Source organism: Calypte anna, chromosome 3 (assembly GCF_003957555.1).
Source record: "Calypte anna isolate BGI_N300 chromosome 3, bCalAnn1_v1.p, whole genome shotgun sequence".
Lineage (NCBI taxonomy): Eukaryota > Metazoa > Chordata > Aves > Apodiformes > Trochilidae > Calypte > Calypte anna.
The window spans coordinates 37428033-37454423 of NC_044246.1; the positions used below are offsets into that span (position 1 = coordinate 37428033).

Genomic DNA, 26391 nt, shown 5'->3' on the forward strand with positions numbered 1-26391 from the left:
CATGCGGCGCTCTATATCACAGCGCCCCCCTGCGGCCTGGAGGGGAACCACCGGCCCTGCCCCCGCCGCTTCCCGTGCAGCGGCGCGTGGCGGGGCGCGCGGCCGGCAATGGCGGGGTTCGGCGGGGACCCTCACCGGCTGCGGCCGCGGCCGCACGGCCGGGCACGGCGGGACTTGACCACCGCCCACATCGAGTCCTTCAACTACGCCATCAGCGAGGGCGTCTACCGCGCCGTACAGGTTTGTGGGCGCCGGGGCGGGGGGAGGTAATGAGACGCGGGGCCGGGCCCTCCCGCCGTGCTTCATCCGGTACCGTTGCAGGACCTGTTGCCGCTGGAGTTCGCGCTGAAGGACACCCGGGTGTCGCTGGCGGTGGTGGGGGTGTCCATCGCCCCCCCCGCTGTGCCGGCGGGGACGGTCTGCCAGGAGAGGAGGGTGTTCCCCGCCGAGTGCCGCGGCCTTCGCAGCACCTACCGCGGCCGCATCACTGTGAGTGTCCGGCTGCGCACGGTGGGGCCCGTGGGGGGCGGGGATGGGGCGGCAGAGCCGGTGGGTATAGCCAGGGGTAAGGGTTAGGGAGGTCTCGGTCCCGCCGGGGTGGCCGTTCCTGCCCTGCTGCGCACTCTCTCTACGAACCCCCTTACCGGGTCCAGCTGCCTCGGGAGGGTGGAGTCTCGGGGGGTTCTGTGGGACCTGGGACCCACGTGGAGTCTGGTTTGTCAGGGATGTATGGCTGGCATGTGTTCGCCCCTGGTTAGGAGTTAGCTAAAAGTTTTTCTGGAGAAGCTGCAGCAGCATCCGCAGCACGTGTTTTCCTTGGTACAGGCGCTGCTGTTCCCTGCTGATGGGCTCGTTGTGCATCAGCTGTGCCTTTGCATGAGGGCTGTAGGTGCGGTATCTTGTCTCAACACGAAAGTGAGCCAGTCACAGATTTGTTCACAGACGTTTTTCCACTGGCTTCCAGATTTTTCTGAGCTAAAGATGGCTTTATTTTTCATACCCGAATTTTTTTCCCATCGTCTTTTACCAACGTTTATTTTTTGAACCTGTTTAAATGTTTGGAACGGTTGGAACAAAACATATTGCTGTGCTTTGTGTGAGAAGGTATTACCTTGGGGGGGGGTCTTGCCCACTCCCTGCCCCTAAGCAGCTGGAAGCACTGTATAATCATTCCCTGTCTTCACCATGTGGCCTTTACCCCTTTACCCATCCTGCAGCTCTTGCTTCCCCAAGATGAGGAGCAAGCCCTGCTCTGCTGAGTGGCTGCTCTTACAGGACCCACTTCATGCTTTTAGTTGTTGCTTAAACTGGAGACCAGAACTGTGCAGAGAGCTCAGTGTAAGGCTGCACTGTGGATTTAGAGAGGTGTAATAACATTTCCCTTTCCTAGTAATTTCTAGTTATTGCCATTTTACAGTTATATGAATTTGTTAAATGGGTTGTGGTTATATTAAATGCAAAGGTTATACAGTAGGAAAGATTGAAAGGGTGATTTAGTTTGTTCACTGTTTGCCTTGTGTCATTTTAGGCTGACATCAGCTGGTCAGTGAATGGCATGCCACAGGAGACTATTAAACAGCCCCTGGGGTATATCCCAATCATGGTGAAGTCCAAGTTATGCAACCTCTATAATCTTTCTCCACAGGACCTCATACAACACCATGAGGAGGAGGAGGTAATGGAGATTTTGTGGGTCAGGAAAATCTGCAGTTTACATGAGCAGTATATCATGCCAATGTCTCTTTCTAGGACTTCAGCATTTGTATTTTGTTTCAAGTTTGACATGGTATTTTCTGTGGATGTTCTCCATTTATGTTGGTCCCATACAGCATTTGGAAAAATTTGCAGTCACAGTTGCTTTGAATACAGGGATCTGTTTGTGTCTGTTACCTGCAGTTCAATATACAACTTCTCTACTGCTAACCAGCAGCTGAGGCAAGGTTGCTGCAAGTGGGCTTCTGCACGGGCAGTGATTTGGAGAACAGGCATTAAAAGAGACATTTTCATTCTTGGTTGTCTTCTGCATTTTTTTTTTCCTTGTCTCCCCAGTAGCATATCAGCTGCGGGGAACTTCATTTAGAGTTATTTGGTGCTGTATTTTATGCTCTCAGAGTGAGCAAACTATGAAACAGGTCTACAATGGCATACTATTTCTGCCCCCCCCTACCATGCTGCTTGTACCTTAATTCATCTTATTCTTGCTACTGAGCATTTTTTATCTGATTGCATACTGTTTAGGCAGCTATACATTTATCAGTGTTAAACCTGTATACAACCACAAGGGCTTTCTGCACCAAAGATACCTGTGGTTTATAAAGTGTATTTATTAAAAAAAATGTCTATGTCAGCTCTCCAAAGCTATTAAGTTGATGAGGGTTTGGTGTTTTTTGGTTTTCTTCTCTTTTTTTTTTTCTTCCCCTAAATTGTGGAACATGCATCCTTTTCCTTGCACTGTATGCTGCATTTAGACTTACTAGTCACTGGCAAGGGATGGAGCCTTTCCAGATGCAGTGCTGAAATCTGTCTTGGTATGTGTGTCATACTTAAAACCTTAAATTTTTGTGAACCTGTAATACAGGCATTTTTTTTCTTAAAATGCAGGGTTGTGATTTCTAAGCATGTTAAAATGATTTTTCTTTTTCTGCCAGGAAATGGGAGGCTACTTCATAATTAATGGCTTAGAAAAAGTTATTAGGATGCTGATTATGCCCAGGCGAAATTTCCCTCTTGCTATGACAAGACACAAATGGAAAAACAGAGGCCCTGGCTTTACAGAGTATGGTAAGCTGGACAGTTTCCTGCAGCATCCTGATGGTAACTTCTTGAGGATAAACAGGAGTGACCAACCGTACCTGATTTTTGGTAGTTTTGTTTTGGTGTAACTCTTCTATAGTATTTTTTACTACAGTGAAAAGTAAAGGATTAACACCACCATAAAAGTGCAAGCCTGAGGTAGATGCTGGACTTGTAGGAGCTGCCTGAGCTACCCACGAAGTACACTGTTCCAGGCGTTGCAGTTCATGTAACCTTTTGTAATGTTGAAGGTTTAACTAAAACCCTGCCTTCAGTAGAAGTCAGTGTGAAGTGCTGAACACATTTCCATCAAATTTGTTTATCCATCCTTCGAGTTGACAGATTTAACTTGCATAATGTCAGTTAACTAGATTCTTGGCTGTCCTATACCTTTGTCGTGTATACTCAGTAAAACAAGTTTAACATCTAATGAAAACAGAGAAGTTACTGTTTTAAACTCAAGTGTTACCAACTGCTGATGTGACTGGACTGTGCACACAACCTTAACTCCACATTTATTTTGAGGCAGTGCCAGTTTAAAAGGTCTTATTCGTTCTATTTTGCTTAGTCCTGCAGTGGATAGCATGGGACAGGACCAGGAAACACTTCTATAGTGGTACCACCCAAACACAAGAGATGTACAATTAGGAAGATTGCTTATATGTTGCTGTATTTTACAACCTAAGTTTACAGTCAGCATGGTTGAAGCCCTGGGCTTCCCATTTCTTAAAAACTGTATGTATCTTCCAAGCCTCACAGTGTGCTGGCTGCCTTGAGACATTTGTCCTCTAAGAACTGATTTGAGCTGGTATATTTATTTGAAATAGGAGACTGATGCTAAACTAATAATGATGTGCCTCATGTTCTCAGCCATGAAGTGCCAAGTACATGACAGCAATGCAGCGAGTTGATGTGTTACAGCTCATGTTGGTCTTTGCTTTTGTTAATTTTCACAGGAGTAGTAATGCACTGTGTTAAGGATGAGCACACTGCGATAAACATGAACCTTCACTACTTGGAGAATGGTTGTGTCATGGTGAATTTCATTTTTCAGAAAGAGTTGTTCTTCCTTCCCTTGGGGTTTGCTCTGAAGGTAAAAATCTTCATGTTAAATAGAGTTTTGTTAATGATTTGTATATAAGTAACAGGAAGCTAATTCCATGTTAAGTATTGTCAGTCTTCCATCCTGTACTGGCTGAAGAACTCTAGTCCAAACTATATGACTTTAACATAACTGATGGTGCAGAAGAAGCCTGTGCAGGGTCAGGAGAAGAAGGGAGAGTTGTGCAAGAGGTTCGTGGTTTTTTGCTAATGAATTGTCTAGATAAAAGGCTCTGAGAGGGTATGTTTGCCACCTAATGTTAAAGTTATCAGGAATCTTTTTAAAACAGAATGACATCTGAGTGTTTAGTGGGGGGACAATGTTGATCATGAAAGTCACATCTAAAAGTACACCAATTAACTGACTTAGAGTAATTTTTTATCCTTTTTTAAGGATAAAAATAAAGTGCTGTTTCTGATTGGAACTGTAAACAAGGAAGATCTGGAAGTGCCTTATTTGAGCACATTTGGTGGATGGAAACTGTTCTTTAGATAGCAAGCACAAATAGGACTTAAGTTAATACTGTTTTAATTCTCCTCTTAAGCATGCTTTCTCTAGAATTTCAGCTCTGTATTCTACCTACAGCAGCTCTATAAATCATCTTCAGTTAATTTGCATCTTCTTTCAACCTGCCATATTCGCACTGCTGTTGCATTTCACTTTTTCTTCAACTTTTGTATCGACAAAAGTAGTTACCAAAAGTAGCTTATTACCAGTTGTTTTAATATGCAAAGTAATAGTACTGACTTCTGGTAGTTCATAAGATTTCAGGATAAGCAGGTTGTGTTGTCTGAAGTTTGAATTCTTCCATAAGTAGTCCTTCTCTATGGGTTTGCATCCAAACTGTAAACCACTTGGAAGTCATAACACCAAGGACATGGGATTTAAGAGTGAGCTTAAGTACACGAAGTGTTGAAACTGGAGTGAAGCTAGCAATTTGCCTTTTGGTTTGCATGAGAATAAGAAGTAGCTTGAGACAATCGTGAATTAAATTTGTAAGTGAGCTCTCTCTGTAAAGATATTACTAAATATTACCTAAATGAGAGAAAAGTGTTGATTTAGAAGGTAGAATTTTTTTTCCAAGTATTGCATTGGATTGGCAGTACCTGTGATCAATATCAAGGTATGAATAATGCCTGCATTACTCTCTAAGCACGTGAATCCCACAGTATTTTTCAGTTTGCATGGTGGCAGGATATCCAGAGGACTGAAAATCTGAATCAGTGAGGTGTCCTACTGGTTTTGCTGTATAATCTGGCCAGATAATTGCTATGACTGTGTTTTAGTGATCTGATACACTTCTGTCTTTCAGGCGTTAGTTAGTTTCTCAGACTACCAGATTTTTGAAGAGTTGGTCAAAGAAAAGGAAGATGACACCTTCTATGTGAACTGCGTTACTGAGATGTTGAGAGCAGTAGTGAATGCAGGATGTATTACACAGCAAAATGTCCTCGAATACCTGGGGAAAAGCTTCAGAATAAAACTTAACCTTCCCGAGTGGTATAGCAATGAACAAGCTGCAGATTTCATTTTGAAGTATGTATGTGGGAGTGTGTGATTTGGTGTTACTGTATTGAAATTACAGGCAGATTTAAGAGTACTTTGCCATTATTACATCACACTTTGCTGTGCTTTTCACATGCATGACAACCAGTGGTCAGTTTTTGATGGGACTCTGGAATTATGATAATCTATACTTGTGGTGTTCAAAAATACGTATTTTAATAGATTAACACGAGTATCCCCAAAATGGTTTCAGGAAAGGCTATCAGTTGTTATATAAATGGGATTTTTTTGATGTATGTGATGAAAACTTAAGTATTGCAGATAAAGGGAGAGAAGGTTAAAGCTAGTTCTGTGACTGTTTGAGGTTCTATTTGTTGAACAGAAATAATGCAATTTGTGGCACTCTTGCCAGTTTCACACAGTTGTTGGCAGCTATAATGAGAATTATGTTTATCTTTTAAAGCATCTAATTATACCATTTTAAAATCTTGCTTCTTCCATAGAATAAGTTAGAAAGGAATGGAAAAGCTGTCTTTGAGCCTGTCAGTGTGACAGACATTAAGTTAAATGATTTATTTTTCTGGTAGATCTTTTCAAGTAGGTGTTTGCTCTTCAAGAGTTTTTTTAGCATAGAAAGCATAATTTGGAATGCCCAAGCCCTTGAGCATTTTTAAATAGGGGGTTGCCAGGTAGCTGGATACACAAAAGCAGCCTCCAAAAGTCTGTAGACCAGCTGGAAGCACAGAACTTTGTACACAGAAATGTGAGTGGATAATTTAAAGAAACTTGTAATTCCTTTTAGTTTCTTCTTTCTAAATATTCTTGTGGGTGAGTGATTTGGTTTTCCTCTCCTGTGGATTTTTGTCTTGCTTTTTAGTGAAGTTATGAAGGCTTCACTAGAGGGCAATACAGGGTATAAGTGGAAAGCTGAAGAAGTCCTTGAGTGCTGCTGGCACTGTTGCACTTGGAGAGCAAATTGTTTCAGGTGTCTTGGAAAGCAGTTAATCAGCTTTTCATGGGGATTGGGAGTGGCTTTACTTTTTGCTTGTACTAGAGTTATTCAACCCACAGTTTTCCACATGTGAGTTGACAGTAGTGGAGATTTGGACTTTCTGTGGCAGGATACTGATAATGGTAACAGAAAGGTTTTAGTTTGCTACTGATTTCCAGCTCAGATTTAATGTGGGGTCCAAGTATGTGGATATGTGCATATATACAATTGGTGTCGTAGCTACTGTATAAAAACCACTAACATCATCTGTTGACTGGTCCTGATCTGTGTACCTACGTAAAAGGATGTCTAAAATGAAAATGTTTAAAATCAGTCTTTTAACAAGGTTCTCCATCTAGTCAGCCAGGTGTATCCTAAACAAAACTAGCCTTGTAAAAAGGCAAGTTAGGCAAGTTGATAATTTGTCAGCTCAGCCTCTGGGTTTTTTAATAATTATTCCTTGGAATTTTCATCTAATACAAAGGGCAACTTGAGAAGCTTGTGCCTCATTAGGCTTCGTAGCCAAAAAATTTGGTTTGTGATTATTTAGGAGAAAGTAAAATGTCTACAGTGAAGAGATAGCGTTAGTTGTCCTCCTGCTTTCTTTTCTTCCAGCAAGTGTATCTGCATACACCTGACAAACAGAACTGAAAAGTTCTACCTGCTCTGTATGATGACTCGGAAGCTTTATGCTTTTGCCAAAGGGGAGTGCATGGAGGATAATCCAGACAGTCTGATGAATCAAGAAGTGCTTACCCCAGGTCAGCTTTACCTGATGTTCTTAAAGGTAAGGTCTTACAGGAGGTTAAGCCTGTGAATGTAATGGTTGTCTGTTCCAGGCCTCACAGTGACTATGGGGACAGGAAAGATGCAGAAGCAAAGCTGAGGAGTGGTGAGCCTGGATATGGTCTGAAGGCTGAGAAAGTGCTGGGTGGAGTGTAAGCAGGAAGTCGTGACGAGGAAGTCTTGGCTGTCTCAGTATAGGGTACTAAATATGCTGAAGAAAAGCCTGTACAATAGTTGGAATAAGGAGCTTCATAGCTTTCCAGAGCAAATGAAAGCATGCCACTCAGGGAAAGAGGGATATTGATCCTTTCGGTGTTTGAAGAGGGTTTTGAAACTGCATACTGCTGCTGGATTAGTTGATACAGGAGTGAGAAAGATTTGCCTTGTGGTGTTGCTGCTGTTTCATGTGGCAAATATGCAAGAAAATAACTGTCCTCTCCCCTCCCCCCAAGTTTTAAAAAAGTGATGACTCATGATGACTCTACTTGTATTCAGACTTGTCACTTTTCCCATTTTTAAATTGCTTTATGGATCAGGAAGTTGATAGCATGCTTCTGAGTTAAACAATATATTACTAGTGACATAAAAATGTGGTTTCCTAGTCTATTAAATATGAATCAAATCTATTCTAGAGATTCCTAATTTAGGATGCCAGAGGAAGGTATTCCTGTTCAGGAGCTTGACTATCTCATGAAAGTAGTTGTGGAATAGTAGTTCCCATGTCTGAGTAAACATACTTCCCTGATTTAGCATGTAACACTTTTTTTTTACCCTTTCTTCTCCATTTTAGTGGATTTTTTCTTTAATATTGTTTTCCTGAAAGACTAATGAAACCCCTGTACTACTTGAGTGGTTTCAGTAAGTTTAGAAATAAAATAAAGGTGAATTCTGTGCAGCATTTTAGTATTGTATGGGACTGCCACCAGGAAATGGGAAAGGTTGCTGTGCCTGGCCCTATCAGGAAGGACAGCAAGGGAGTGAGTTAACAGTCCCTTCTTTGAATGCACAGATCCTAAATAGCCCAGAGCAAACAGTAGACACAATGTGGCTGTACGTAGTGGATTTTTACTAAAGTTCAAAGCTTTGTTGGGTATCTTACATGCTTTATCCTAGTTTTTATATAAGATCACATCAGTGGCAATATTACAGTTAAAATGAAAATCCAGTCCTCTATCTGAGATTGCCTCAGCAATGTTTAAATAGCCTGTGGCCATGGCCATCAAGTTTATGTATCTACACTTATTTCATAATGTGATTTTATTTTGTGACTGTATTTAGCAGGCTGATCAGTGTAGTTACTCTTGTGGTCAGATTATACTACAATTTCTGGTTTGGGTTTTGTTTGTTCTTTATGAAGTTCTGTTGTACTTTGTTTGCTAAACTTGTCACTGGTCTGGGTGGAAGTGTTTAGTAAGATGCTGAATGAGTATTTTCTTCTGCGTTGGTTTATACCATCAGTGTTTTGAAAAAAATTAACTCAGTGTGGAAAATATGATTGGAAAACTGTCAATTCACCAGAAGTTGTCGATCCTGATGATTATAAAATGTGAAGTTCTAATTTGAGCCTTTATTTTCCTGTTTCAAATTTAAATCTCTTAAACTGTAGGAGAGGCTTGAAAGCTGGTTACAATCTGTTAAATTCGTTTTGGAGAAGAAAACAGAAAAGGCAGATACCAGCATAAATGCAGACAGCCTGATGAAGGCATTTGGCCTGGCAACAGATTTTACCAAGCCATTTGAGTATCTTCTTGCAACTGGTAACCTGCGATCTAAAACCGGTAAATCTTGGGGCTTAAGAAGCTTTTTTTCCCCTGCTTAACGGAATAAGAAACAACATAAAACCGAGTTCTTAACTGAAAGTAACTGCTTGTATGCAGACATTGTACACTGTAACTGAACTAATGAAGGTGGTTTGAGGAAAAGGATAGCTGAGGAAACAGTCATGATTTCGTCTCAAGCATAGATTTTATGTGTGGGCTAAAACAGGTTAATTACTAAAGCAAAATCTCTACCCAAATAAAGAGTTGAAACTGAATCTAGCATTGTCCAGAGGTGCAACCGTATCTTGATTTGTTTTGTGAAAGATTATTACTTAGAAGGTGCAGTGTAAAACAGAAGGAGTATTTGTTGATTGGACTGCCCCACTGGTCATGTGAGCTTAGAGAGAAACTGCTTTGCTAATTCCTTCAGTAAAAAATACTATCTGCAAGTCCCCAACTCACTTCACTGAGAATGACTTTCATGTATTTCTAAAAGGAGTTGCATTTTAATCAATAGCTCAGCATTAAAAGTCTCTAGACCTCTTAGAGGTCACACAGTTGCCTGTGCACAAGCAACATCACATGTGCCTTCTGTTGTTGGGATCCTGCACGAACATCTTTAGGCCTTGTCAGTGAGAAATAAGTAACTGATGATGAAATACTTTTTTTTTGCTAAAGCTGTCCTGACATCAATCTTAATTTTGTTCCCAAGGCCTGGGCATGTTACAGGACAGTGGTCTGTGTGTAGTGGGAGACAAGCTGAATTTCATTCGCTACCTTTCCCACTTCCGCTGCATACACAGAGGGGCAGCATTTGCCCAGATGAGAACTACAACTGTCCGCAAGCTGCTGCCGGAGTCCTGGGGGTTTCTGTGCCCTGTGGACACCCCAGATGGAGCACCCTGTGGTCTGATGAACCACATGACCGCAGTGTGTGAAATAGTGACGGAGATGGTGCCTGTGACAGACATTCCACCATTGTTATGCTCCCTAGGTATGTTTTACTAGCTTGGTTATTTAATGAAGCAGTCTTTCTTTTTCCCTTTCTGCCTTCCCATAACTGTGAAAGGTTCTTCAGATACCATCACTGTACACTGTTAACTTGAGAATGTGAAATTAAGGTAAACATGCACTTACATTGCTTTTTCATCAGTAATAAGTAGCATGTTGTTTATACGGGTGTGTCAGCCTTTTGGAGAGTGAAAAGTTCCATGTAAATGTTTTCTAGCTGGGTGCTGAGTAGAAGGTGAAGGCATTCATTAAGCACAAGGGATTGCACTGTACAGGCACCAAGCATGTTTGTGGTCCTAATGCTGCTGGTGACTTGAATCAAACTGCAGCTCATGCCATTGCCACAATAAAGGGATTGCTTATTTCAATCAAAAATGTGAAGGAGAGGGGAATGACATTCTTAGTTGTGCGTGGTTTATATTTTCCATTTAATAATCCACAGCTTTGCCCTGTTAGGTCTAAATTTTGGATGCCTCAAAATTTTGTTTGGGTTTTTTTGTGTGGATGGAGTTATTTCCTGCAGGAATAACTTCAGTGAGTTTTTTGCTTTTTTGGCTCATCCAACACCCTCTTCTCAACAGGTGTCACTCCCATTGATGCCACGCCAAGCAAGCCTTATGTGGAGTGTTACAGTGTTGTGCTGGATGGCTCTGTGGTGGGCTGGGTGGAGTGTGAGCTGGCTCCCGAGATTGCGGAAACCCTTCGCCGCTTCAAGGTTGTCTCGTTTAAAATGTTTCTTAGCTAAACATCCTCAATATGCAGTGCTTAAAAATAAGCATGTTTAGAACAATTTTTTTTTTCAATTTCTTTTTATTTATTTTTTTAATCGGACCAAACAAGTTACCTTTGGCTATTTGTTAATATTGGAGTGGGCTTTTCTGTTTTTCTTTACTATACCCATGTGTTTGATCTGTTGTTTTTTTGAAGTCTTCAGTGTTAGAAGAACTTTCTTCTTGAAGAAGTTAAGATAAACATGCTCTGTTCTTTTCTTGGTAGAGCTTTTTCTATGAATATTTTAAAAATATTCATAGAAAAATCTTTTCTCCACCATTTTATATTGGCAGCCACAACTGTGGCTGGCATTTTCATTATACAGCTTGTTGGATGTAGCTTAACCAAACCAGTGTTGACTTTTGTATTTCTAAATTGGTTTGTTTTGGTTTTTTACACAAACAGATAACACAAGAGAAGAGATTTCCTGCACGAGCAGAAGTCGTCCTGATCCCAAAGACAGGAAAACCCAGTCTGTATCCTGGGTTGTTCATTTTTACTACCCCTTCCCGTATGGTGCGGCCTGTCAGAAACCTGTTCTATGGAAAGAACGAATGGATTGGTACTCTGGAACAGGTAGGGTTTGCATATTTCTTTTATCACTGACTATTACAGAGGTACCCAGCATCAAAAACAATACTGTGGAAAATACTTGGAAAAGAGATGAGGGTAGGACACAGGGAGCTTGCATTAAAGACTTAGAATAGGTGGCAAAAGAGTTGTTTCAGCTCCTGCTGATTGGTTTCCAGTAAATGTCTCACATGAGCAGTAGAGATCTTTATGAGATATTGAAACATGCTCTCAGTATGAACTTAGTGAAGCTTTTGAGGCAAAGGATTGCTGTGAGATTTACTGTCTCATCTTGCTTTACATCATTGCTGGGGAACTTGCCCATTTGAGAGAATTAAAAGGGGAGATAGGAAGGGGGACATGTTAGTTCAGCACTGTATTTCCAGACTTGCTTTTCTGGCAGTTGGTCCATGATTCTCATACGTAGCTTAGCAGCTATCTGATATTTTGTTTGCATGCAATACACTAAGGTGCAGACAACCACAGCTAAAACTGAAATGGATTAAAAGACATCGGAAGCAGCTCTGCTTTGCTTCCTTCTCTTTAAAATAAGGAAATGAACAAACATTGTTCAATTTGATGCTTACAGATCTTCATGAATGTGGCCTTGCTGGAGTCAGAGGTGGTACCCAAAGTGACCACTCATCAGGAGCTCTTCCCTCACAGCATTCTGAGTGTGGTGGCCAACCTCATCCCCTTCTCTGACCACAACCAAAGTCCACGAAACATGTACCAGTGCCAGATGGGTAAGTGCTGTAGTACCTAATGCTGCAAGTCCCTGGACAAGGGAGAGGGGAAGATCTTCATTGTGTCTGATCCAGTGTTTCTTCCTGCATTCCCAAATAGCAGCTCTTCCCAGCTGTTGTTTCAACACTGAGGTTCGCTAGCAGGATTGGCCTCTTTTCTTTTTCGTGGCAAAGTTAAGAGAAATCAAGCTTATCATCCTGGCTGACTTCCACTGGTGGGCAGTTCTAGGTCCTTTCACTCAGGTTGCCTTCCTTAAGCCTTTAAGTTTTGTGTATTAGTTTGGGGTTTTTTTGTTTGTTTTTTGTTTCTTAATTTGATGTTGTTGATCACATAGACAAGTGAAGAGAGAGTACTGCACCAGCTGTTTGGTGGTGTTAGTGTCTGACATCTGTGCTGCCAACAGTCCTCCCCACAACCGACAGAGGTTAACCTGCTTCTGGCTGGTAGCTGCAGTAGAGGCTCTGCAGCAGTTAGGGAAAGGTTTCCTTGCCACCTGTTTTCAGTGGGCAACTGCTGTCTTGACACTGCAGCTGTTTTGAGGAGACTTGCAAGAGGGTAATACAGCCGTCTGTCAAGAGGGTTGGTGTTTTTTCTGACAACTATTTGACAAAGATTTAAATGAATTTATTCAGTTGTCTGAAGTAAACTGGGATAGGGTATGTACATGGGGCTTTAAATCAGATGGGGTGCAACCACTTATTCATACATTTATGAAAGTACCAATGATGATGTTCAAAACTTGTTTGGCTTGCCAATATACTTACAGAGGCAAATGCTTTTAAGTGTGAAAATATGTAAGGCATGCCTCACAATGGGTAACTCTGGATAGGGGAAAAAAACCACACCCAAGCAAAAAATGAAAAACCACCATATCAATTTTCTGCAATCGCAGAAAAGACACAAAATTACAAATAGTCCTTATAAAATGCTGTGAAAGGATTTGACTGTTGTGGTTCATAAAAACTTATATAGCTAGGGCAATTATTAAATTCTAGTAATATTCTAATATTAAGAATGATAATCCCTCTAAATTGTACATATTTCCAACTTTCTTCTTAACAAGTTACAAGTAGGATGAGACATAGTTTAACTTTGAATTGACCCTGAAAAAATCCAACTTTATTTCTTTCTAGGAAAGCAAACTATGGGATTTCCAGTTTATAACTATAAGGACCGCTCAGATAACAAACTGTACCACCTTCACACTCCCCAGAGCCCTATGGTGCGGCCTGGCATGTATGACTATTATGGTATGGACAGCTATCCAGTTGGCACCAATGCAATTGTGGCTGTCATCTCCTACAGTGGCTATGACATGGAAGATGCAATGGTAAGTCACCAAAAGGAGGAATCCTGCTGTCTGGTAAAGGAATTTAATGTGAGGGACTAGGAAAAGAAGGGTGGTACCTAGCTTAGAAGAGCATGTTATCTGCTTCTGCTAGGCCACAGACTCTGTTAGGGCAGATGTAGGAGCACAGTGGTTAATTATTACCACAGATAATGCAGGAGGTACTGAGAATGGAGCAGACCTCCCTTGTGCAGGCAGTGGACTTCCAGCACTGAAAAGTACTGGGGGTTGCAGGAAGACTTCATGGGTAGCTTTGGGCAGGAAGTGTTAAAAAGGTAAGCGTAAGACTGAGATGGATATGCTTTCTCTGTTGAACTTATTAGCAAGTCTTTGCTAAGTAATAAGCCTTTATTTTTCTTTTTAGATTGTGAACAAATCTTCCTGGCAGAGAGGGTTTGCCTATGGAAGTGTTATCAAGATGGAGAGCATTGACCTTTCTCTTAAAGCCAGCAGGGCTGGTGATAATTTAGTATTTGGCGTCAGACCTGGTGATCCCAACGTTATGGAGAAGTTGGATGCTGATGGACTGCCTTTTGTTGGCTCTATCCTACAGCCTGGGGACCCCTTCTACAGCTTCATGAACCTCAACACAGGGGAGACCTTCACTGTCTACTATCCGTAAGTACAGCTTGTCCCTCCTGACTCCACATAGCCAGTGGTGAGCAGTCTGAGAGTGGTTGGCCCTGATAAGGTGCAATAGCTTTTACTCCAGGTGTTTCCTTTTCTCTTCACGTGATGCTGTCCACTTCTTAACAAAGAGAGCATGAAGTTCACATTGTAGGTGACTCCCATGCATGTATCATGGCTCTCCTCTAAGCCCTTGTATGCTACAGAGCCTGACATCCTAGGAGGAGAATCTGGGGCCAGTAAAAAGAAATGTTCAGCTTGCAGAAATGTTTTTCTCTCCCTAATACTGTTCTCTGCCCTCCCCCCCAGTCATTTTTAATAACTTTTTTTTTACTTGCATCAGGTGTTCTGTCTAAAAAACCCAAAGAAACACCAAACAAAACCAAAAGGAAGTATCTGATCCTAGAACCTTGCCAGAAAACCTTGTAAGCAAAGTTTTTACTGGTTTAGTTCAGTGATCATTTCTGTTATCATTGCAGCTTCCATACTGCTAGAATACTTTGTGTCAACTATACCCTTCTTTCCCACTCAAATATCTTAGGGTTAAGTTTTGCAAGATTTTTAACCTCAGTTAAAAGAGAGAAGGCTGAAGCTTTCGTTAAAATCCTCTTTGTTCTTCCAGAAGAGGGAAGCAAAGACATTGACAAAAACTGATACATTTAAATACATCCTACACTCCCAGTTGTTCTTGTAACTTCAGTCCTTACCTGTGTCTGCAGCATTGCTAGTGAGGATAAGGCCCTGTAGGTATTCATATTGTGTATGCAAATTGGGTTTTGAAGCTCTTAAGTAACACAGTAACTGGTGTTACTGGGGCAGCTATTTTTATTGCTCTATAACAGTTGTGCTGCAGAAGCTGCCATGGACTGATCATGGAGCAGGGCTAAGAACTTCACACTGAAATCCATTCTATATTTTGGTATCCCACCAAGGCTGTGTATTTATTTGGGGCAGGGAAAGAGAGGGACTGCTGCCTTAACACAAAATGGCACTGGGATGCAGTTAGTCAGATCAAGTGTGATACAGATGAATCAGGTTTAAATGATATTTATTTTAAATAATACCTGGTCACTTGAAAGCTGTAGCTGTGCTTATAGTAGTAGAAAAACAACCCTTGCATGCTTGCCCTAATTCTTGTGCAGTCTGATTTTCCTCACTACTGAACAGTACTTTTCAAAGACCAGTGTTGTACCCCAGCTGTCCCAAGGCAGTTTATGAGACTTAGAAAGAAAATTGAGGTTTTTTCCTTCATTTGCCTTTCGTAGATGAAATTCATGAACACACCTGACACCTTTCCTGTGATTGTTTTTCCACCTCCACAGGAATAAGGAAGTCGGCATTATAGACAATGTCAGGTTATGCAGTAATGACCGTGGCACTGGGAAGTTCAAGAAGGCTTGCATCACTGTGAGGGTTCCCCGAAATCCAACTATTGGAGACAAATTTGCCAGCCGTCACGGACAGAAAGGCATCCTGAGCCAGCTCTGGCCAGTTGAGGATATGCCATTCACGGAGAACGGGATGGTTCCAGACATCCTCTTCAACCCTCACGGTTTCCCCTCTCGTATGACCATTGGGATGTTAATTGAGAGCATGGCAGGAAAGTCGGCAGCACTGCATGGTGTCTCCTATGATGCCACTCCCTTTACCTTCACAGAGAAGAACTCCGCTTTGAAATACTTTGGTGAGACCTTAGTGAGTGCGGGTTACAACTTCTTTGGGACGGAAAAGATGTACAGTGGCATCAGCGGCCTGGAGCTGGAAGCAGATATTTTCGTGGGAGTGGTGTACTATCAGCGCCTGCGACACATGGTCTCAGACAAGTTCCAGGTGAGGACAACAGGACCCCGAGATGCTGTCACCAACCAGCCTGTCCAGGGGAGGAATGTGGAAGGTGGGATTCGCTTTGGAGAGATGGAGCGTGATGCTCTGCTGGCTCACGGCACGTCTTTCTTGCTGCAGGACCGCCTGTTCAACTGCTCCGATGGGTCTGTAGCCTATGTCTGCATGAGCTGTGGCAGCATGACCTCTCCTGTGCTGGAGAAACTGCCACAGTCCTCCTCTGTGACAAGCAACAGGAGGTATTCCTGCTCTGTCTGCAGTGAGGTAGACACAATCGAGGTTGTCCCTGTGCCCCACGTCTTCCGTTACTTCGTGGCCGAGCTGGCAGCCATGAACATAAAGACAAAGCTCAAAGTGGAGTAGCTCTGTCCTTGGGCACATCGATGCTGCTGGGAGGGAGGCAGCACTTGTCAGTCCTGCCTGTGTCTCTGGCAGTTTTTCAAGCCTTAAGTCAGTTCTCAGGTTCTTTGAATATTTGTTGGCAAGATTATTTTGATGTTTGTATTGAGATGGAGCAGTTGCCAAGCCATATGATGAGGAAACATGAAGCTCTCGAAGTTTGTTTGCACTTCCTAAAGGATCACTAGATACTGAGATGTGGCATTTAGAAATCAAGAAATATCACCACTTCCACTGGGCCGCTGGGTTGAGAACGGTGGGGGTTCTTCTCTGAGCAATGGCTGCAGATGCAAAGATGAAGAGGTCATAAAACAGCATGAAGTGAATGCTGGAAATTACGAAGAGAAGACATATTTTGTTATTTGAAGAAATCCTTGGAAAACATGCCTTAATGATGGGTATGTGTTAAAAGTTATGGGACATCTTTTGGTTTGCCTTATTTCAAAGCCTTGAAAATCGTGAAGAAAAAGACACAAAGTTCTACACCACGGAGCTGCAGCCTTGACCGCAAGGGACCAAGGTGGCCAAGCCAGGCCTCTCCTGCCTCCCACCAGTGCCCGGAACACACGCCCTCCCTCCCCGGCAGCAGCCTCGGTGCTCCCTGACGATGGGGAAGGATGGACGGGTGCCCCGGGTGGCAGCTGTACCCTTTCTTGTTAAGAAATCTTTTCTATGATTCAAGATCACCTGTCTTCAGAGCCGGGCCGGGGAGGCTCTCCGGGGCACGGGAGTTTAGGGCGCGGGGCGGCCGGGGCGGCTCTCCCAGGGTTTGGCGGGTGGTGGCAGGCGGGAGGCGGTGGGGCTGTCCCCCGTGGGCGAGGCGTGGGGCCGCCGCACGCCCGGCGGTTCCTGCCCGCTCCCCACCAGCCGCAGTACCTCGGCGAAGGAGGGGGCAGGCGGCGAAGGTTCGGCTGGGTTCGGGTCCCTGTGCCTGGCCTGCTCCATGGCGCGGCGGCGTGCGACGGACCGTACCACTGGTGCGGGGGGGAAGGCGGTACCACTGCGGGGGGGGCGGAACCACTGCTGCTGGTAGGGGAGGCTGGCAGGCCCGCCCTCGGGGCCCCCGATGGGCGACGCGGCGCGGGGCTTACCCCTTGGTAGCCCTGCGGCTGCCATGGAGGTGCCCTGCGTGCTGCTCGCCGCCGCTCTGCTCCCGCTCCTGAAATGTGAGTAGCGGTGGGAGGGCCGGGGCGGGAGGGCCAGCTGCCGTCCAGCCTGGGTGCGAAGGCTGAGCGGCGTGAGACAGCCGTAGTGAGGGTGTTGCAGGGGACACGGAGCGCCTGACTCTCGTCCCCTGTCAGCTGGCAGGGCTACCGAACCGCTGCCCACCCTGGCCCCGCCACTAAGCATGGTGGTGGCCGGGCAGCGCCGGCAGCTGGTGGTCTGTGTGGTGAGCGACCTGGCACCCAGCTCCGGCAATGCTGTCTGGATCTCCAGCCAGAATGGCAGCGCTTTGCAGTCCTTTGCCTACGGGTCTTCCCAGGAGGACGGTGGCAGCGTCTGCACTGTCTCCCTCCTCCCTGAGCATCCCCCGGCCGAGGGGGATCTCGCTTGCCACGTGGGACCCAACAGGACCTCCCCAGCCCACAGCTCGAGCCGCCTCCGCATCACCGGTACGGCCCCATCACTGCCCATCCTTCCTCATGCTGCCCAGTCCTGTGGGGAGCAGGTGCGGGGCCCCACGGGCAATAGTTGCACCCCCAAACAGGGTGCAGGAAGGGGTTTGTGGCTGGTCCTGCCGCACACCTGGTCCTGGGCTCCTACCACCTCCCCAACTGCACCTTCATCCCACAGGCAAGGAGGAGATGGCAGGGCAGTGCTCCAGTGGCATCGATGGTGAGTCTCCTGCCCCATCAATCTCGAATGTCAGATGCCTGGGAGGAAACGCTGCTGGGCTCCTGGCAGAGAGCTGGCTGGGCTCGTATGGGGGTTCGGATGGGTCCCCACAAAGTTGCAGGGTTGGGGAAGTGGGGTGAGGCGAGTCAGAACCAGCTTGCCCTTGGGGACAGTGCGAGGGTGAAATGAGGTGTCTCAGGGGTGAGTAAGGGTGGCAGTAGTCCACGACTAACCCTGGTATACCTTTTTGTTCTGAAACCATGGGTAGTTCCCATTGATCTGGCCCTACTGCAGCCCCAGAGAGGACAGGAGCTCAATGGGGTGCCCGTGGCAGGTGTGACTCTGTTCCCCCCATGGCAGTGCTTCCAACCCGTACCTTGGCAGCCTTGTTGGTGGGCCTCCGGCTGGTGCTGCTGAAGGTCGCTCTCTGCGATGCCCTCCTCACCTCCTTCATTCTCGCTCAGAGGTGAGGACCCCATGAAGGGTCCGTACATACCCCCAAGGGGTAAGTCCTACAAGTTTGGTCTGCTGGCATGGAAGGCATCCAAAATATTCTGGAGGGTGGAGAAGGGGGCCCCAAATGTGGGTGTGAGGGAGGGAGAGTCCCGGTAGTGTGGGGGGGCAGTCCTGTAGGGGTGGGGAAGAGAGGAGCTGCCGCTTTAGTGTGGGTGGCAGCGACCTGGAATTACCTCGGGAGGGAGAAAGGAGCACGAGTTACCGGAGGTGGGGAGGAGACCCCGACTGACAGGGGGTAGGAAAGACCCAGATTATCAGGAGTGGGAAAAGGGGCCTGAATCACGGGGTGTAAGGGCAGGGCACCACACTTCCAGGGGCACGGAAGGACCCGGGGGGCTCTCTGGGAGGGAGAGAAGAGAGGGACGGGTTGGGGCGCACAGCCCCGCGCTCCCCCCCAACTCTGGACACGTGCTCTCGCCACCACCCACGTGGCGGCTCAGCAGGGCGACCCGGAGGTGATCATGTGTCAGCAGAGGGAGCCCCTGGGTCGTTCGGATTGGCGGGTGGCGGGCGGGAGGGCGGGGATTGGCCGGGCAGGTGACGTGGGGCACTGTGATTGGCTGCCGTCCCACGGTTGCTACGGAAACCGGTGGGGGCGGGCTGGGCGCTCCCGGATGCGCGGCCCTGAAGCGGAGCCATGGTGGCGGCGGCGGCGGCGGGGCTGCTGCTGCTGGGGGTGGCACTGGCGAGAGGTGACGATTCGGACTGGGTGCGACTGCCCAGCAAGTGCGAGGGTAAGCGGGGCTGGGGTGGGCCGCAGGGACTGGGCCGGAGCACCTTTGTCTGGCGTGCAGACTGACGCTGCGGTGATCGGCTGCCCGGCGCTGGCTGCTTGGCCCGGGGGGTTAGTGGTGCGGAGGCGGCGGTAGCCCCTCTGCCCGTGAGCGGAGGAGAGGGATGAGTGCTCTCTCGGGAGCGGTTCTCGTGTCACCCGCCAGTGCATCTGCAGCCGAGCATCCCGCGGAGGGACCCTGCTAGCGGCTCTGTCCTGTTCTTCCCTCGACGAAGGGTTTAGGGATGCTCTGGTAGTCACTGCTGTTTCCAGTAAGTACTAATCGCTGGGTGGTTTGTAGCTGGGGCTGGTCGTCTCTGCTGCTCACAGTTCTACCTCAGCAGTTGTTTCTCCCAGAGCAGCCCCTTGGTTTCCAAGCAATCAAAGGCTTCACAGACCATCCAGGGCAAATCATGATGGACCTTTGCTGTCTGCTGTGGTTTCCTGTCTTTGCTGTGCAGGGAGAGGTGGAGCTTGACAGCAAAGAAAAAAAGAAGTGAAACTCCAGAGCTCTTTGCAAAGATTTCTCTGTCAGAGAAGCAGCTCTGGAAACACTGATGTCTAAGTTGTGCTGTGGCATGTACATAACATTAGAGAAGCATCACGGGAAGCACTGACCACGTGCTGCTCCTTTTCCTGCCCAGGCTTGGAACCTGTGTCAGCATGCAAGGATAGCTGCGGGCAGCACCTGGATAACTGGACCCAGCAGTGAGTGCTCACGGCATGCATGGGGACTTTGCAGCAGGTGTGGTGTGGAGAGGGATCTCATCAAGGCCAGAGTCTAAAGCAGCTGCAAGAAAGAGCACTTGTCCCACCTGAGAAATGGATGCAGTCACTTCCAACCCTTTCTGCCAGCACAGAAAGGGAAATGCAGGAGGTGTGCATGTGGCTTCTGGGCACGTGCATGGCAGCCCCAGAGAAGCCACCTTTGTTCTCTTCATGCCTGCACCACGTCTCTCCACTCACATTGTTGTCTGGGAGAAGATGCGGTGGCTCGTTGCTGTAGAGACGGTTCCTGCTGGGGTTTGACCCTTCTAAAGCAAGGCTTGAAAAGGTTGCTCCCGACAATCAGGAACCTGGAGCATAGTACAAATCTTTCTCCAGCCCCCAGGTCCCTGAGTTCAGAGGCAGAAGGGTTACACCATGCCTGGCTTCCATACCTCCACATTTCTGCTTGTAAACCCCAGAGACACTTCTTTTCTCTTCCTCTCTGTTTCTGTAACTCTGCTGGACTCTGTCAGAAGAAATAAAGTGGGGGTTCTTTTGGGGGTTTTTTCAGTTTTATATATATAAAAAAATCAAACGTGTTGTGTTGTAGAGCTGTTGATACTGTGGTGTCTGCTGCAGGCAGTGCCCTGTGTGGTGTTGCTGGAGCTGACAGCCCCTGGTGTGGTGACACAGTCCATAGCCCCCTGGCCTGCTGAGCCCTGCAGCCCACTCGCTTGGCTGCAATCAGCCCCAGCATCCCCAAGGTGTTGGAGGGACTGTTATGGGGTGGGGTGTGCTGGTGTTGTGAGGAGGAGCTGTGACCTGCACTGGGGCTTGCATTGTGAAAGGTCCCCATCCTCATCGAGGGGAGAGGGAGTGGCTTGTAGCGTGGAGGCAGAGGCTTTGGTGGCTGGAAAGTGGAGCTGTGGGGAAGCCTGCAGGCAGAACTGGCACGGCCTGCCTTCCCAGCTGTGCCATAGCTGGATACATGGATGCACTTGTACCAAAGCATTAATTGGGGTGTTCCTTCTCCAAGGCATCTCCAGTGGAATCAGTTGAGCCATTACCAGTTACTTGAGTCACCGAGGTGTCTGTTTTCTGCTCACGGTGGCTCCAGTGTGCTGAGTTCCTCGCACTTGTTTTTGCTGCTGCCTTATCATGGGTTGTTGTGTCACTGCATATCAGAGCAGCTAGACCCCTTAATCCACTTGTGCTTCCCTCCCCACAGTGTGCAAGTATGTGGCAGTGGAGCTGAAATCTGCTTTTGAGGAGACTGGCAAGACCAAGGAGGTGATTGACACCAAGTATGGCTTCCTGGATGGGAAGGGTTCTGCTGTGAAGTACACACAGTCGTAAGTGAGAGCTACCCCAAGGCTAGTTGGGTGGAGTGGGCCATACAGGACATCTGGGGGTGCTATTTTTGCTCAGGGAAGTCTGGGGACAGCAGAGTGTTCCTCCATCATGCTGTCTGTGCTGAGGTTTGCTCTGTGCCCTGGCTGTTCTTAGGGCACAATTCTAAGCCCTCCCTCTTCTCCATGCAGAGACATCCGGTTAATTGAGGTGACAGAAAACATCTGCAAGCGGCTGTTGGACTACAACCTGCACAAGGAGAGGAGTGGCAGCAACAGATTTGCAAAGGTGAGGGTTTCCTCCAGCCCCTTGCTCCCAAGCATCCTTCACCCATCCCTGCCCTGCAAGGGTTGTGAAAGGTTTCATTGTTGTCATCTTCCTGTGTTCCCTGCCAGCACCCAGCATGCAAGGGTGCGCTGCCCCCCAGGTCAGGTGTGAGGTGCTGTCCTTGAGAGGGTGGGCAGGCCCCTACCCTCAGACGCACAGGGAGGAGCCAGGGGTTTTCTTGCCTGGAACATGTCTTTCTGTTGTTTTGGGAGGGTGGGCTTGCAGAGGGGGACTTGCTGTCACTTGAACTCCATCCTGGCAGGGAGTGACACCCCGGGGACACTGATTTTGGTTAGCTTGCACATACCTGCGTCCCTGGGCGGGGTTGTGCAGTTGGCACTGGGAGGGGAGAGTGGAAGGAGCACCACCGGGCAGCACTGCTCCCTCCCCCAGGGCATGTCGGAGACGTTTGAGACCCTGCACAACCTGGTGCACAAAGGTGTTAAGGTGGTGATGGACATCCCCTACGAGCTGTGGAATGAGACCTCTGCTGAAGTGGCTGACCTCAAAAAGCAGGTACCTGGTCTGGTGAGATTGGGTTTGGTGGGCTGGAGCAGTGGGGAAGAGACAGTCCAGAGGTGTGTGGCTGGGAATTGGGGTGTGGGGCAGGACCAGGGCAGCAGGTCCTGCCCCTGCCCTGGCAGTGTGTGGCTACATCTTGGGTCCTCTCTGTGCCAGTGTGACGTGCTGGTGGAAGAGTATGAAGATGTGATCGAAGACTGGTACAGGCACCACCAGACAGAGGATCTCTCCCAGTTTCTCTGCGCCGACCATGTGTTAAAAGGGAAGGACACTAGTAAGTCCTGGCTGTTGTTCGGGTCAGCGTTGTGCATGCGGGGAAGGTGAGGAGTTTCCCCTGCCTCGAGGCACGGGTAAGCCCTGTTTCTCCCTCAAAGCCCCCTCTGCTCCTCTTCTCCCCAGGCTGCCTGGCAGAGAAGTGGACCGGCAAGAAAGGTGACTTGGCAAGCGTGGGTGAGAAGGAGAGGAAGAAGAAGAGCACGAAGAAGAAGAAGAAGGGCCGAAAGGATGAGCGTGAGGGAGTTGCCAGCCTCCCGGTCACAGGAGAAGCCCTGGAGGAGAGTGGGGTCCAGGAGGAGGCTCCACTTACCCACAGCCCGGCCGATGAGCTGTAGGGCCAGAGCTCCAGCCCCCCGGGCCGCCCGCTCGGGGGAGGTCTTACCCCACCCTGCGGGTACCAAAGGAAAAGAGACTTGCGTTGCGGCGTGAGCGACCCCGGGAAGCCGGAATGCCCGGCCGAGACTCGCCAGCCTGGGCGCGATTCCACGAGCAGAGGGGCGGCACGGAGCCGCCGCCCCAGGGCTGCTGCTTCGCCGCTGGGGCTCCAGCTCCGAAGGCCGCGGGTGCTGCCCGGAGCGGGCTCCTCCCCCTGCCCGCACCCTGCCGGGACTGTAAATAAAGACGTTTTGCCCACACCCGCTGCCTCCTTACTTCCCCAGCGCTGCCGGGCAGGCGCAGCTCCTGCAGGGGGCGGGGGCTCCGCCGATGCCGCTCGGCCCGGCCCCCCCCCCGGGGAGGTGGATTCGGGGCCTTCGGGGCGGGGCGGGCGCTACATGGCACCGCCCCCTTCCGCCAGCAAGGGGCGGTGTTTGCGGCGATTGGCGGAGCCGCGGGGGCGGGGCGGGGGCAGAGGCGCGGTGCAGTGGGGCCGGAGCGGGAGCGGGGCTGTGGCGGTGTCGGCGGGATGGTGGACAGCGTGTACCGGACTCGGTCGCTGGGGGTGGCGGCGGAAGGGCTGCCGGACCAGTACGCGGACGGGCAGGCAGCCCGCGTATGGCAGCTGTACATCGGGGACACGCGGAGCCGCACGGCCGAGTACCGCAGCTGGCTCCTAGCGCTGCTCCGCCAGCACCGCTGCCGCTCCGTCCTCGACGTGGCCTGCGGCACCGGGTGAGGCCCCGTGCCCGACCGCCTCCCGTGATTCCCAGCTCACCTCCCCGGGGCTCCGCAGGGCTCCGCTGCCCGGGCCGTCCCTAGCGCGCCCCCCGGGCCCCCTTCGCTGCCCCAGCCCCACTGACAGCCGTGTCCCCAGGGTGGACTCCATCATGCTGCTCGAGGAGGGCTTCCAGGTGACCAGCGTCGACGCCAGCGACAAGATGCTCAAGTACGCGCTGAAGGAGCGCTGGGAGCGGCGCAAGGAGGAGCCCTTCGACCGATGGGGTGCGGGGGCTGGGAAGACACCAATACTTCACCCCGACGTAGGGGCCTCTGCTCTGAGCTGCCCCTGTGGCTCCCCCCATCCTCCTGCCGGGTGCCGGGCCCCTGGCCCGTTGTTCCCAGCCCCTCATGGTGCTCAGGCCCCTGGCATGGGTGCTGCTGGCTTACTGGCCTTGCTGCAGGGACCTGCCAGTATCAGCTGCTCAGCAAGCTCAGGCTGTGGCCTTTGCCTCCCTGCTGGCCCCAGGACAGATCCAGCACCTGCAGGAGCCAAGGAAGGGCTGGGTGATACTGGGGTGGGGTCTTGCATGCAGGGGAGGCTGTTGGGCAGGTGGGGTATCTCTGCCCTCATACGCTTCTCTTTCCTGCAGTCATTGAGGAGGCCAACTGGCTCTCACTGGAGAAGGACCTGGAGAAGCCAGGGGATGGGTTTGATGCAGTCATATGCCTGGGCAACTCCTTTGCACACCTGCCTGACTTCAAAGGTGAGATGGTGGTGGTGGTGGCAGAGGGAGAGGGTACATTATGCACAGCATCTCCAAGCAGGCTGAGTATATGCCCTAAACTCATGCTCTAAATGAGGCAGTAGATTATGCATGGTGGAGTTGCTGTGTCATGGAGTATCTCCTGGGAGGCTGAGAACATGCCCCATTCACAGTCTGAGTGGTGGGCCTTTGGGTTCCATGGGGGTGGAGCTGTGTGCATCTCTGGTAAGGCTGGTGACACACCCAGACCTATGCCACAAGTAAGGTGGTGGGTTCACCACATAGTATGCTCTGTCTCAGGCTGAGAACATGCCTGAGCTCATACCATGGGTGGGGCTGTGGGTTTTCAAAGGTGAGGCTGGGAGGGAGTGCAGTAGGGGCAAGCTGTTTGTGTGCATATGGAGAAGATGGGGCTGTGCCTAGGGATGTTACGGTTACCTTCCCAGGGGACCAGAGCGATCACAAGTTGGCCCTGAGGAACATTGCCAGCATGGTACGGCCTGGGGGTGTCCTGGTCATTGACCACCGCAACTATGATCACATCCTGGCCACAGGCTGCGCACCACCAGGCAAGAACATCTACTACAAGGTGGGTTGCTGGCTGACCCTGCCCCATCCCACTCCCCCCTGCCCCAGTGCCAACCCCCTGGCCTGAGAGTGAGGGGGGACAGGCAGGGCAGGGAGCCAGTCTGTGCCCATGCTGGGAGCCAACAAGTCCCCATAGGACACGGGCATCCTCCTGTGGTTCCTAGAGTGACTTGACCAAGGACATCACCACCTCAGTGCTCCTGGTAAACAACAAGGCACACATGGTGACACTGGACTACACGGTGCAGGTCCCTCCCACTGAAGCGGGGGCAGCCCCAGAGCTGAGGTGAGAGGTCTCAGAGGGGTGGCTCTCAGCCTGGAGGGGGGCTGACACCATGCCCCAGTGACCCCCTGCCTCACCACTGTTGCCTCCTTGCAGCAAGTTTCGGCTCTCATACTACCCACACCGGCTGGAGGCATTCACGGCCTTACTGAAAGGTGCCTTTCAGGGGAAGTGCCAGCACAGTGTCCTGGGTGACTTTCAGCCCTACACACCGGGACAGGCCCATGTCCCCTGCTACTTCATCCACGTCGTGAAGAAGATGGCCTGAGGGAGCCCATGCACACCCAACTGTGGTGGCTGAGAGCTGTGTGCAGCTATGGGGAACAAGCATGGTGCTGGGGACATTGCTGAGAGCTGCTTGGAAGCCCCTCTCCTTAATTAAGAGCACTCATGAGAGCTACTGGAGCCCGTGGTCTGTGTGTCTGTGTGTGGGCAGGGTAGGGGGTGAGGGGGATGGCTTCAGCAACCTCTGGACTCTCAGGGAAAGAGGTTCCCAGCCTGGGGGTGTAGCACAGGGCAGGTGCAGGCATAGCTTCACTGCTAAGCTCCCCGTTGTGGGTGCCAGTCATGCCTGTAGTGTGGAGTCTGAGGTTCCCCTTGAAGCGGAGGCAAGGGTGGGTTGGGTCCCGGCTGGTTGCACATCCTTGCCAGCCCCATTGCAGCACTGCATGCAGAGAGGCAATGCAACTGTTTTTCTCCCTTTTGCCTCCTTGCCCCGTGCTGAAGTGCTTATCCCTTTTCTTGACACCCCTCAGCCCCATCTGGTGGTGCTCCCTTCAGCCCCTCCAGCTCATCCTCCTAGGGAGTGGAGACTGCACACACTGCCAAACACTTTTGCTGTGGTTGCATCTCCCTCCTTGAGACAGTGGCCAGAACCTGCAGCACGTTTTGGTCAGGGCCAGCTCTGCCTGAACACGTTCGGGTGCCATAGCCAGAGGAACAGGGCTGGAGGCAGGCAGCATCTGCAGCTGGGTGCACAAACACCTGCAGCTGCGGGACAAGCAGCCCTTCAGGGAGGAGGCTTGGTGGGGAGCTGGTCCTCAACAGCCACCCTTGGCTCAAGGGCACAACTGCCAGCGGTCTGGGTGCAGGCAGCAG

The 26391-nt window shown here is 49.2% G+C and overlaps 3 protein-coding genes across 4 annotated transcripts; all 3 read left to right on the plus strand.

The window, feature by feature from the left end:
- The first annotated feature begins 64 nt into the window (after positions 1-64).
- POLR1B (RNA polymerase I subunit B) lies at positions 65-16932 on the plus strand. 2 transcript variants are annotated; one of them, XM_030447955.1, is made up of 15 exons: positions 65-240; positions 322-489; positions 1529-1675; positions 2649-2781; positions 3750-3886; positions 5208-5431; positions 7008-7179; positions 8785-8956; positions 9651-9932; positions 10531-10664; positions 11126-11296; positions 11880-12036; positions 13171-13367; positions 13750-14003; positions 15335-16932. In XM_030447955.1, the coding sequence occupies exons 1-15, from the start codon at positions 109-111 to the stop codon at positions 16215-16217; spliced, it is 3363 nt and encodes a 1120-aa protein (XP_030303815.1). In that variant the 5' UTR covers positions 65-108; the 3' UTR covers positions 16218-16932. The 2 variants fall into 2 exon arrangements, with proteins under 2 accessions (XP_030303815.1, XP_030303816.1); XM_030447956.1 differs by lacking the exon at positions 65-240 and having other exon boundaries at positions 409-489; positions 13939-14003.
- A 370-nt stretch (positions 16933-17302) lies between these two features.
- CNPY3 (canopy FGF signaling regulator 3) lies at positions 17303-23195 on the plus strand. The gene is made up of 8 exons (XM_030447959.1): positions 17303-17419; positions 17555-17866; positions 18048-18089; positions 21314-21437; positions 21627-21723; positions 22156-22278; positions 22441-22558; positions 22684-23195. The coding sequence occupies exons 1-8, from the start codon at positions 17320-17322 to the stop codon at positions 22893-22895; spliced, it is 1128 nt and encodes a 375-aa protein (XP_030303819.1). The 5' UTR covers positions 17303-17319; the 3' UTR covers positions 22896-23195.
- Positions 23196-23401: 206 nt separating this feature from the next.
- GNMT (glycine N-methyltransferase) lies at positions 23402-25698 on the plus strand. The gene is made up of 6 exons (XM_030447960.1): positions 23402-23670; positions 23813-23940; positions 24309-24422; positions 24869-25011; positions 25175-25296; positions 25390-25698. The coding sequence occupies exons 1-6, from the start codon at positions 23465-23467 to the stop codon at positions 25559-25561; spliced, it is 885 nt and encodes a 294-aa protein (XP_030303820.1). The 5' UTR covers positions 23402-23464; the 3' UTR covers positions 25562-25698.
- Positions 25699-26391: the final 693 nt, after the last annotated feature.